The sequence below is a fragment of the Gastrolobium bilobum genome, unplaced genomic scaffold, assembly GCF_033153095.1.
Source record: "Gastrolobium bilobum isolate Gb01-03AN ecotype WA unplaced genomic scaffold, APGP_CSIRO_Gbil_v1 utg20371, whole genome shotgun sequence".
Taxonomy (NCBI): domain Eukaryota; kingdom Viridiplantae; phylum Streptophyta; class Magnoliopsida; order Fabales; family Fabaceae; genus Gastrolobium; species Gastrolobium bilobum.
Window position 1 is genome coordinate 409,231 of NW_026898065.1, and position 12,470 is coordinate 421,700.

The window sequence follows — 12,470 nt, forward strand, 5'->3', positions numbered from 1 at the left end:
ATAAACTTTTGAATTGAACACCAAACATGGTCTTTCTAAATAATTAGTGTTCTTTTATTATTAAACACAATTTTCATTACAAGATCATTGATGATCGACCTGAAAGCAAGTTATGAGTGTCAGAATGGTGAGGATCCATCTCCTGAGACAATACACATTAGAATAAAATAGGAAGAAAGAGTACTTACCAAAGAAAAAAGCGTAGGAAAAAAAAATACAAAGTAAAAGTTGTAAAAGAAATTAAGAGGTGTAGTATTAGCAAATAAAGGAAAAGATAAAGAGGAAAAAAGAAGAGCATTGAAATTCCATCTTTCTTAAGGTTCCAGATGTGATTGCCAAATTTCTTTGGGAATCTTTGTTCTTTTTCTTTTCTTTTTTTAGAAAAAAATAATAATAAAAGCAATCAAATATATTTGTATTCATTATTAGCGTTAGGTACATTAAAAGCAATGAAATATATTTTGTTTTTTCTTATCCTTTTACCACCACAATTTAAAGGATGGAAAAGATAGTTGTAAGAAGTAGAACTATCTTAGCTAAGGTTATGGGGAGCACTATATCAATATCAGGTGGACTTATAGTTACCTTCTACAAAGGCCCATCGATCATCATCGCTAATAATTACCCTTCCTTTCAGCTTCCACAATCAAATATCATTCTTATTTCAGTAGATACAAATTAGGCCATTGGTTACATATAAAGCGGATCCCATATCATATATCAAAACTATTTTTTCCCTCCAAAAATAACTTCTAACACAAACTTCTTTTTTTGAGATTCTTTCTTCCAAATTCATTCTTACAATGATGATGTTAATTAAAATCTAATATAATCTTAATCTATTATATAAAACACAGGGTTACCTTTACAAATGTTGCAATATAAATAGTCATCAATTGGTTAAATAGAAGATATTTATACGAGAAAAAGTGCTACTCAGATACAACTAGTTGGAACACAAAAGAACCATTCAATATATAGAGGTGAAAAAACTGGAGATGAGCACTGATAAGCGTGAACTGGAGAAGGAGGAAAGAGACTTGCTGGAAAGAAGTATTGATAAACCTAAAGAGGCTGGCTACATGGGAGGTAAAGTTCCACTGGATGAAGAAGTGAAAGCTAGGGAAGAGAAAGACCTTGTAGATGAGAATGGACAAAAGAAGAAGGAACCGATAGCCTTTATTGGGAAGAAAAAAACGGTATCCTATAAGGACATTGTGCTCCAGCTGAATGGAATGACGGAGAGCTAGGAAGTGATGATGAAGACTGGAAGGTCACCCAAAGAAGGGAAGAGGAGGAAGATGGGATCCTAATGGAAGAAGAGACGGGGGAACAAGCAAATCTGTTATGCCCAGTGTACAGAGTGTCTCCGATACAACATAAAGAGGACTGTAAAAAATGGAAAAGCGCTCTAATCATTAAGCTGCTAGGAAGGAAAATCAGTAACAGATATTTGATGGCAAGATTGTTGAAACAGCGGTGCTTACAAGGAAGATTCGAAATTATTGATCTTGAAAACGGGTACATCCTGGTGAATTTTCACAATGAGAAGGACTATGTTCATGTGCTTCACGAAGGCCCCTCGGTAGTAGTGGAACACTATGTAACAGTCCAGAGATGGAGACCAATGTTTGATCCTTATGACGAGAATCTTAAACAATTGGTTGTCTGGTTGAGGATTCCAGGACTCCCATTAGAGTTTTATTCAACACATCATTTGTGGAAGATTGGCAATCTGTTTGGAAGAACCTTAAAGATAGATAGGAATTCCCTAAAGAAGTCAGATGGAGGATAAGGAGAATACACAGAAAAGGGCAAGTATGCCAGGATCTGTGTGGAAGTTGATTTGAGGAAAAGTTTCATTTCTAAGTTCCAGGTATTTGATAAGACTCTTCCGGTGGCCTATGAAGGACTCCACCTCATTTGTTTCAAATGTGGAAGGTTCAGTCATAGGCAGGAGGCTTGTAATGGAGCCATCAAGAGATCAATGGAAACATGCATCCAAGGGGAAGGGATTCAGAAGGTTCAACAAGCTAAACCAATCCACGGATTCGAGAAAGAAAGGGACGAAGCTTTCGGATCCTGGATGGTGGTTCAACGCAGCTCAAAGGGGAGAAAATTGAAGGCGATGCCTCAAACGGAGCAAACGGTGGCGAGGAACCCGGAGACAAGAAGTAGCAATCAGGAAAATGTCGGCAAAAGGATGGGGAGGAAAACGATGGTAGGAGCTGACAAGATAAGTTTCAGTCTGAAGGGAGGTGACAAGGAAGAGGGCTTGACGGCATTGCAGGAGGCGAAAAGTAAGGAGGAGTAGAGAATTAGTATAGAGGAACCGAAAGAAACGTGTTTGGAAGAAAGGATTAGGGAAGTCAGTACTACTCAGATGGATTTGACAATGACAGACACAAGAGTCCAAGAAACGAGTGAGGAGGATAAGAGGAATAAGGGCTTACCTATAAAGAAAGGAAAGGAAAAAAACCACTCAGCTGGGAGAGTTCCTGTTGTATCGAGGCCCATGAAAACGGCCCATAAAAAAACTAAGGCTAGTGTTCCTTTAAGCCACAGGCCCAAAAGCGAAAAGAAAGACGATATGGGGCTGGGGAACAGGTCCATAGAGAATAAGGGTAATAATAATAGGACAATGGTGACTAAAGAAGGGCATGCACCGCAAGGAAACAGTGAAGAGGTCGAAGCACTGGACGCAGGGGGAGAGAGGATATAGCAGAAAGAGAAGGAAATTATGCATGTTATGAGGTATATGTCAGATGAACAATCTTTGGAGGAGGTCTTGACGCTAAAACAAAGGAGTAAGAAAGGAGTTAGTCAGAAGATTTCTATACCAAACATACAAGGGGGGAAGCCAGTCCCAGGAAGGAGATAAAGGAGAAGGACATAGAACAGGGGATGGATGCAGTTGAGAACCATAATCCCAATATGGGAATTGGTGGAGAAATGATGAGCGCTCTTAGTACAAGTATGGAGAATGGAGAGGGCAGACCTTCGATTATCTGCCAATAATCATCATTGTTATTATGAATTTTCTGGTTTGGAACTGCAGAGGGACTGTTAAGAAGCAACTCAGGGGAATTTTGTCAATGTTTGTAAAGAAGAACAAGACTGAATTGATAGTGCTTTTGGAGCCAAGGGTGAGTGGGACAAGGGCGCTAAACACTATTCGTAAGTTGGGATTTTCCAACTTTTGTGTGGAAGAAGCTAGAGGATTTTCTGGGGGAATTTGGCTCCTTTGGAATAATCCAAGTTTTGCTGTTGAGGTGGTGTATAAGAGGCAACAACTTATTCATGTGAGAATCAAGAGGAACCAGAGTGAGCAGTTCATGTTTACGGCTATATATGCCAGTCCAAATGAAGAGAAAAGAAATGATTTGTGGGAGGATTTAAGAAGTTTTGCGATCCAGAACCAAGAGCCTTGGTTGGTAGCTGGAGACTTCAATGAAATTACTTCATCAAGAGAGAAGAGGGGAAGTGCTCCTATTGATTTAAATAGGTGTAAGGAGTTTGGGGAGGTGATTGAAGACTGCAACCTAATTGATTTGGGGTTTTCAGGCCCTGCTTTCACTTGGAAAGGGCCCAAGTTCTCCCATCTCGACCGAATTTTCAAGAGATTGGATAGAGCTTTAGGAAACCCTAGTTGGAGATCCAAATTCGAAGAAGCTAAAGTAAGAGTTCTTCCTAAGATTTACTCAGACCATAATCCTCTGCTTATTGTGATGAAAGAGGAAGCTGGTGACTGGGTGGAGAGGCCTTTTTGTTTGTTTCCTCCTTGGATGGACCACCCCCAGTTTAATCAGGTAATTGAGGAAAACTGGAATGAAAGGTTAGATACCATTAGGAATTTGGAAAAATTGATCCGTGTGTTACGAAATTGGAACTCTGAAACTTATGGGAATATCTTCAGGAGGAAGAATAACATCCTTAGGTGAATGGATGGCATTCAGCGAAAGCTAGAAAATGGCCCTAATTGCTTCTTGGAGAGGAAGGAGGCAGAGCTCAAAGAGGATTTGGAGGAAACTTTGGGATTAGAAGAGAAGCTCTGGTATCATAAAGCCAGAACAGAGTGGATTAGAGATGGTGACAGAAATACCAAGTACTACCACACAATTGCTATCTCGAAAAGAAGAAGGAATAAGGTGAAGGCTTTGAGGAATGAGAGTGGGGGATGGGTGAGAAACGAAACTGGTCTGAAGGAGTTGGTCTCGGAGTTCTATAAGAAGCTTTTTAGAGAGACTAATCAGAGCAGACAGTGGGAACCATCTCCAGCTGGCTAGCTGAAGCTAGAAGAAGCCGAGGTTAGGAGACTAAAGAGCCCTATTACAAAGAGGGAAATCAAGAATGCCTTTTCTCAGATGGAAAATCATAAAGCTCCAGGACTAGATGGGTTCCCCGCGGAATTTTATAAGAGGAACTGGGAGGTTATTGCTGACAAAGTGACGGAAGACGTGGAAAGGATTTTTGAAAACCCGTATATGATAAGGCATATTAATGAAACCTTCATTGTGCTCATCCCAAAGATTGAGAACCCGGAGAATATTGGGCAATTTAGGCCTATCTCGTTATGCAATGCCTTCTATAAAGCAGTCACTAAGATGATAGTGAACATATTGAAGCCAGTGAAGAACAAGTTGGTGTCTCCTTTCCAAACCAGTTTTGTCCCTGGAAGGAACATCCATCACAACGTGATCATTGCGCAGGAAATGACTCATGCCATGAACAAGATGAGAGCTAAAAAAGCTTTTATGTCAATCAAGATAGATCTGATTAAGGCCTATGATCGTTTAAACTGGAACTTTGTGGAAGCTGTTTTAGGAGAGGCAGGAATTCCTAGCTACCTGGGGAATGTTATCAGGGAGTGTATAGCATCTCCTTCCTTTAAAATTTTGTGGAATGGATCTAAAATGGATAGATTTTATACTACAAGGGGAATTAGGCAAGGAGACCCAATCTCTCCTTATTTATTTGTATTATGTACAAATTATCTCATTTATAGCAAAGAAAACTAGGAAGGTGAACTGGAAAGCCATGAAGGCAGGTAGGAATGGGCCTCTAATTTTTCATCTCATGTTTGCTGACGACATAGTATTTTTTGGAGAAGCATCCCTCGAGCAAATGAAGGTAATGTTATAGTGTCTGAACAAATTTTGTGATATGTCTGGTCAAGCAGTGAGTATTGAGAAAACTGTCATTTATTTTTCTAAAAATACTCCTTTGGCAACCAAGACAGACATCATTAAAGCTAGTGGGTTTAAGGAGGCTGAATCTCTTGGAAAATATCTTGGGGCCCAGTTGTATCATGGAAGAGGCAGGAGAAGGAAATTTGAGAATGTTATCCTAAAAGTTAGGCAACAATTAGCTGGTTGAAAAGGTAAGCTTTTGTCTTTTGCTGGTAGAACTACATTAGCTAAAACAGTGATTAGTGTCATTCCTGCTTATCATATGCAGTATAACATAATCCCTAGTTCTATTTGGAAGGAGGTGGAAAAGATGCAGAGAGGATTCATATGGAGGGAATGGTCCAAATTGAATTGGGAAATTAAGTTCAATACAGTTAGAAGAGATGCGAACAGATGTGCTAATTTTTTAGCACATTACAATTGTAATCTTGATGAGGTTTTTTCTATTCATCAAGTGCCCCCTGCTAATCTTGAGTGGATGCTGGCTCAAGAGATGGGGTCTGTAAGTAGTTAGTTGTTTCGTGTTTTGGGCTTCTGCCCCTTTCTTTTACTCTCTCTCTCTATATATATATATATATAGAGAGAGAGAGAGAGGTGATGATATTTAAACAATATTTTACACATACAAAAACTCACTCATCTTCCAGCATTAAATTAACTTTAGATTCGACCAACGTTTACATTTTCTACACATTATAGCTTGATAGCTTGGTGTTCACAACATAAAAAACATATCAAGTGATTTCTTAAACTGTTGTTTTGATAAATTATGGATTCATACATGTCGAAAAATAGTGTTGAAGGAATACTAATTCCCTTTTTCTTTTAATCATTTTTTGGCCGAAATAGATCATCAATCAAATGCAAACAAACAAGGTTCCCATTCCTATAACAGCATAATAGAGTTACAATGTTTTCCAGGGCTTGGTCCTGCCACAGGTATATTAACCCTTTTTTAAATTGAGTTTTCTCCTTTTCATTCAAAAGATTCACTAGTCATAACAGTGTCTGTTGACAACTTGAACTGGATCTACATTTCAGATTCATGCTAGGACGAGAAGAGCAAAGATATTGGGCAAAGTAATCCCTGCAGACAGTTTATTTATGTACCAAGAAGACACAAAATAAAAGGTGAAAAACATAGGTTGGCAGCACTTTACTTATAGGAAACTTGGAGGGTCACTGTACAAAATGCCACCATTTATCACATGTATAAGGTTGATCTAACACAGAAATCACTAGTTACAAAACTAAACTAGAAAACTACTAGCCAAAACTCAGACATGATAGATCATGCCCACCTCTAATGTAGATACATGAGGTATACTTAAAGCATAAGTTGGTCCTCTAGAGTTTCTCCTTAAGAAATCATACCCATAATTGCTTACAACTTTATTTATCCAGCTTGATCCTCTTTTTGCTCTCACATATGAGTGTCCTGCCTCCTTTGCATCCATTAACTCAAGCAACTCCTTTTATGACAAAGATAAGAAAAAGGGAAAAAATGACACCCCCTTTTATGTGTGTCTTTTTGTGTGTATACCTTTTACACATCAAGATTGGCTTCCTCCGGGATCACAGTTAAAGTCACCAATTTATCACTTCCTCTTTTAACTAGTACCTTCATGGGCACCCCAACTTTGTCCCCCATTCTTTCAATTACCTGCCATAGTTTTATATCTCGTGAGAATATATAAACAGGCATATTTCATCACAATGAAGAATGAATTCAAGAAACACTTGACAGACCGTGGAGATTACAGTAAATTCAACTGCAGCAAAAGTATAAAGCTTTTCAATAACAAATCAAGATTCTCCATACCAAGACAAAGTTATTCCCACAAAATATAAATTACATTCTTTCATTGAATTTATTTTTCTTGAAGAGTAAATACCTATGGAATCATTTAAATTTTTATTCACAATTTTGCCTTTTAATATTAGCACTAGGTTTAAGTAAACAAAACTTTCAACTAAACACGTTTAATAAGCTTAAAACACGTTCAATAAGGATATGTTTGGATACCTAATGATATCATACTATTGTTTGGATATTTCATAATGGAACAGAATAAAAAGTCCATTCCAATGTTTGGAAAGTGGATGGAATGGCAGGAGCAATATCTTTATTAGAATGGTTCCATCTTATCCCCTCAACTTGGGAGGAAAGAAAAAGAAGGTATTGGATGGAATGGAACAAATTCCATCATGTTCACATTGCATTCCCCTCCATTCCCCAGCATTCCGTTCCTTTTCATCAATCCAAATATAGCCCAAGGACTCCAAAGAGACATCAAATTATAGTCCAATTGTATTTTCTACCAAATCATCTCACTTCAAAAGCAAAATTAGAATAAAAATTAAATAATAATATACAAAATATCACAATACCTCATTCATGCTTTCGACAGGTTTCCCATCAAATTCAACGACAACATCGCCTGGACGGAACCCAGCATAATCACTAGGGGACCCGGGAGTTGCCTAGTCAAAATCTTTTAAGTCGTGTAATTTCAAGAATTCTAATGGTTGCCTTGCATTAGTGAATGCAGTGCATATTATTCCAGAAAAGAAACAATTCCATGCAGAGGATAATTACAATGAATAACATAAATTAAGAAAAACCAATTCAAATAGAGAATTGCACATTTGCCACATGATCAGAAAGTGCAGGAAGTGGCCTCTAGTAGTCTTTCCATTCTTTAACTTCTGCATTAACAAATTAAGCATTGTATAGCTCATGGTTTCTCAGTTTTCTAGGTTACTATTTCCTAGTTTCCTAGTTTATTAATCCATTATCATTCACAAATATACAACATCCATCCCTAATTCAGGATCCCCAAAATCCACAAAGAGCCATTGTTCAAGAAAGCAGCCTGCTACATATATCAAGCTTGTGAAAGCGTGAACTGACCACTGCTTCACTAAAATAGTCTCTTTGGAAAGTTGACATCCTAACAAAAAGAAATATTATTTATTGGCCAATGCATTGCCCTCAAAGAAGGCAGATAATTTCAACAAAAATCCTTTACTTGTTGCCAACATATTTGCAACTGATTTGTCTCCCAAAAAAAAGCATAAAGATTATGTCCAGTGAATGTAGACTTTGAAAAATTACACAAATACAATTTCAAGGGCCATTTGCTCATACTGGCACAGTAGAGTGTGTAAAAAAGTAGGATAGATAGAAAGGACCAATTCGGGACATACCATTGATACAAGAATGCCCTTATCCACGTTAGGGAATGAAGCATCTATCTTTTGAAGCAGCGCATTAATCATCTCGTTAAGATCAAGCCCCTTTAGCCCAATCCAAGGCTGCACTACTCTCCTGGACAACATTAAGTAATGTTTATTGACTTCCTCAACCTGGTAGAGCTCAACTACTAGTGTATGAATTTGACATAAAAATATTTAAATCAATAATGTTTTATGGACTATTTGTATAATATATTAAAAATGAAAAAATTGTAAAATATTTTGCATAATTTAACTTGGGAAATGTGTTTATCATTTTAAATGACACAACTTATATCCTTTCACTCTCATAAAGAGGTGGGACCCACACCTTTATTTTTTTTGTCAACTCTCTCTCTTCTTTTATCTATCTCTTTCTCTCTCTTAAAATAACACAACTTTACATCCTTTAAAATGACACACACTTAACCCATTTAACTTTCATCTCAGAATGTAAAACATCCTTTTCTGAATGTAACATAACACAAATGACAAGCTAACAATATTTTACAACAAATTACATCCTATTTTCCAATGCATATGGAATAAAAATAATAAGGATAAAATCAATAACATACCCATTTTTCTTGAAATGCTCTATAATTTTAGGCAGAGTCAATTGGTACAGAGAAACTCAACCCAACAGCAGCCATAATTTTCATGAGGCTCACACCAATAACTTCTCCGTCCATGTTGACAAGAGGTCCTCCAGAATTTCCCTATACCATAGAAGCAGATAAAAACACGCAAGCAGACTGAATAAACATGCAGATGAAGATTTGGTCCGTACAACAAATGCAAACCAAGTTCGGTACATTGGGAGCTTATGGGGAGAAAGAGAGGAAAATATACCTCATTGATTGCACAATCTATTTGTAAATACTCTCTTGGCGTGCCATTAAGACCCAAATCACTACTTTTCCGATCAACACAACTATGCGAAAATCATACAAGACATAAATTTCATTAGTCAAAAAGAAAACCAGGAGCCCCTTTTTAAAACTGACACACTTAACCCATTTAACTTTCATCTCAGAATGTAAAACATCCTTTTCTGAATGTAACATAACACAAATGACAAGCTGACAATATTTTACCACAAATTACATCCTATTTTCCAATGCATATGGAATAAAAATAATAAGGATAAAATCAATAACATACCCATTTTTCTTGAAATGCTCTATAATTTTAGGCACAGAGTCGATTGGTACAGAAAAACTCAACCCAACAGTAGCCATCATTTTCATGAGGCTCACACCAATAACTTCTCCGTCCATGTTGACAAGAGGTCCTCCAGAATTTCCCTATACCATAGAAGCAGATAAAAACACGCAAGCAGACTGAATAAACATGCACATGAAGATTTGGTCCGTACAACAAATGCAAACCAAGTTGGGTACATTGGGAGCTTATGGGGAGAAAGAGAGGAAAATATACCTCATTGATTGCACAATCTGTTTGTAAATACTCTCTTGGCGTGCCATTAAAACCCAAATCACTACTTTTCCGGTCAACACAACTGTGCGAAAATCATACAAGACATAAATTTCATTAGTCAAAAAGAAAACCAGGAGCCTCTTTTTAAAACTGAAACACACTTAACCCATTTAACTTTCATCTCAGAATGTAAAACATTCTTTTCTGAAAGTAACATAACACAAATGACAAGCTGACAATATTTTACAACAAATTACATCCTATTTTCTAATGCATATGGAATAAAAATAATAAGGATAAAATCAATAACATGCCCATTTTTCTTGAAATGCTCTATAATTTTAGGCACATAGTCGATTGGTACAGAAAAACTCAACCCAACAGCAGCCATCATTTTCATGAGGTTCACACCAATAATTTCTCCGTCCATGTTGACAAGAGGTCCTCCAGAATTTCCCTATACCATAGAAGCAGATAAAAACACGCAAGCAGACTGAATAAACATGCAGATGAAGATTTGGTCCGTACAACAAATGCAAACCAAGTTGGGTACATTGGGAGCTTATGGGGAGAAAGAGAGGAAAATATACCTCATTGATTGCACAATCTGTTTGTAAATACTCTCTTGGCGTGCCATTAAAACCCAAATCACTACTTTTCCGGTCAACACAACTATGCGAAAATCATACAAGACATAAATTTCATTAGTCAAAAAGAAAACCAGGAGCCCCTTTTTAAAACTTAATAAGCTTCATGGTCAAATAATAAGTTACTGCGCCAAACAACCATATAGCTTTAGCTTCCAAAATCTATTATATGAGATGGCAAAGTTTAAAACAAAAGAAAAAAGCTTAAAACAATGACCCATCTATTATTGTCTGAAATTTTTTCTTCACACCTTACAATGCCCAAAGTGACAGTATTCTGAAGGAAATGCGGACAGGACATGGCTATTACCAAATCCCCAGGACGAAGCGTACTTGAAGAACCAAGTTTTGCTTCTGGTAGTGGGGTTTCAGAATTGATCTTCACAATAGCAATATCTGAATGCATATCAGCATTTACCACTTTACCGTCCAATCTCCTTCCATCTTGTAACCTGTACAATCAACCATTGGTTGTAAGACCCAAAAATGAGTGTCCATAGTCATACTTTGTCATATATACATCTGATGTCTTCATGGAGCCAAAATAGTGAAGAAAATAAAAAATAAAAAATAAAAACCACTCCCCGTTAAACCCGACTAGCGAGTGTGGGATGGAGGAAATCTTTGTACGCAGCCCTACCATTACATAATTGCAAAGAGGCTGTTTACTGGATTCGAACCCATAACTTTTAAGTCATGAAAGAATAGTTTTATGAAATAATTTTTCATAAAAAGTTCAATTAAAGAATTGATTTTAAAAAGCAATTCAATTCAAGAATTAATTTTTGAAAACCAATTTTTTATATGTAAATTTCAGCGGGCTAAAAGATAAGATAAAGGAATGTACGTATGCAGTATATATATCTGAATGAAAAATTTTACCTGATTAATCAAAGAAATCATAGTCGATGAAGATTTATAATAGCCATCGTCAACATCAGAGCAAAGCATAACAGAAAAGGCGAAGAGATATAAGACATCATCAACGATTTCCATCTCACAAGACCTACAACGATTGCCTCGCGCATGGATCTGGCGGAGAAAGGACAACACAGTAAACTTAAACAATAAAAAAATTGCCTTAAAAAGAACTGATGAAACCAACAACAAAGATGAGTACCGATATGAGAAGAAAGAAAGAAAAGAACTAATAAAATTCACCTTAGCAACATGTATTATGCTGTTGTCACAGCCAATTAAGACACGCCAAGTCCCTCACTCACAGTCATCGGCGGGAGTGCGAGAAGCTTGCTGAGCACGATTCTCACAATTACAAAATCACACTCTCACACTCTCATTCTTCTCTGTTTCCTAAATCCCAAAAAAAAAAAAAACCCTAACCCAATGGAAGACGAGGAACCTCACTCTCACTCTCAGCGTGCTTCACTCCCACCCGGTTGCCGGTTCTACCCCTCGGAAGAGCTTCTCCTCCGCTACTATCTAACCAACAAGAACGCGAACCGTGATGGGGATTTCTAAGGTTCTGATTTGATCACTGAACTGGACCTATACAATCACGACCCCTTCGAATTGCACAACGCTGCCTGCTTTTCGTACGGTTATCGAGGAAGTCAGAGCCATTGGTACTGTTATACGGTTAGGGTTGTGAAGGACACAAGGCGCGTGAGAAGGAAAGTGAAGACCGGGTTCTGGCTTAGGAAAGGAAGGGTTAGGACCTATACAATACGGGTGTTCATCAACCGATCCAAACCGATTCAAACCGCGAAAATCGAACCGAAAAATCGATAACTGAATAAACCGAAAACCGAAAAATTGGAAACAGAAAGAAAACCGAAAACCGAAAAATTGGAAACAGAAAGAAAACCGAAAACCGAAAAATTGGAAACAGAAAGAAAACCGAAAATTTTAATTGGATTGGATCGGTTTTCGGATAGGTTGATGAAAATCGACCCAATCTATTAATTATTCTCTACTTATTTGTCATTTCTCCAATTAT

General features: G+C 37.3%; 1 protein-coding gene across 7 annotated transcripts; it reads right to left on the minus strand.

The window, feature by feature from the left end:
- Window positions 1–6,205: 6,205 nt before the first annotated feature.
- LOC133312527 (putative protease Do-like 14) lies at window positions 6,206–12,148 on the minus strand. 7 transcript variants are annotated; one of them, XR_009751692.1, is made up of 12 exons: window positions 11,675–12,148; window positions 11,396–11,545; window positions 10,765–10,965; window positions 10,457–10,538; window positions 10,181–10,323; window positions 9,867–9,948; window positions 9,591–9,733; window positions 9,279–9,360; window positions 9,005–9,145; window positions 8,400–8,520; window positions 7,581–7,630; window positions 6,774–6,852 (listed from the first exon to the last, which is right to left on the minus strand). XR_009751692.1 is itself a non-coding variant. In XM_061513741.1 (10 exons), the coding sequence occupies exons 3-9, from the start codon at window positions 10,917–10,919 to the stop codon at window positions 9,032–9,034; spliced, it is 738 nt and encodes a 245-aa protein (XP_061369725.1). In that variant the 5' UTR covers window positions 10,920–10,965; window positions 11,396–11,545; window positions 11,675–12,148; the 3' UTR covers window positions 6,206–8,520; window positions 9,005–9,031. The 7 variants fall into 7 exon arrangements, 2 of the variants coding, with proteins under 2 accessions (XP_061369725.1, XP_061369724.1); XR_009751691.1 differs by lacking the exon at window positions 7,581–7,630 and having other exon boundaries at window positions 6,206–6,852; XR_009751690.1 differs by having other exon boundaries at window positions 6,206–7,630.
- Window positions 12,149–12,470: the final 322 nt, after the last annotated feature.

Bases quoted from the DNA above. Each gene is read 5' to 3' on its own strand.
- LOC133312527 (XM_061513740.1), bottom strand. From the start codon at position 10,919: ATGCATTCAGATATTGCTATTGTGAAGATCAATTCTGAAACCCCACTA. The intron at 9,361-9,590 runs GTATGTTATTGA...ATTTTCGCATAG, and splicing joins GAGCATTTCAAGAAAAATGG to TTGTGTTGATCGGAAAAGTA. The intron at 9,146-9,278 runs GTATATTTTCCT...TCTATGGTATAG, and splicing joins TAGATTGTGCAATCAATGAG to GGAAATTCTGGAGGACCTCT.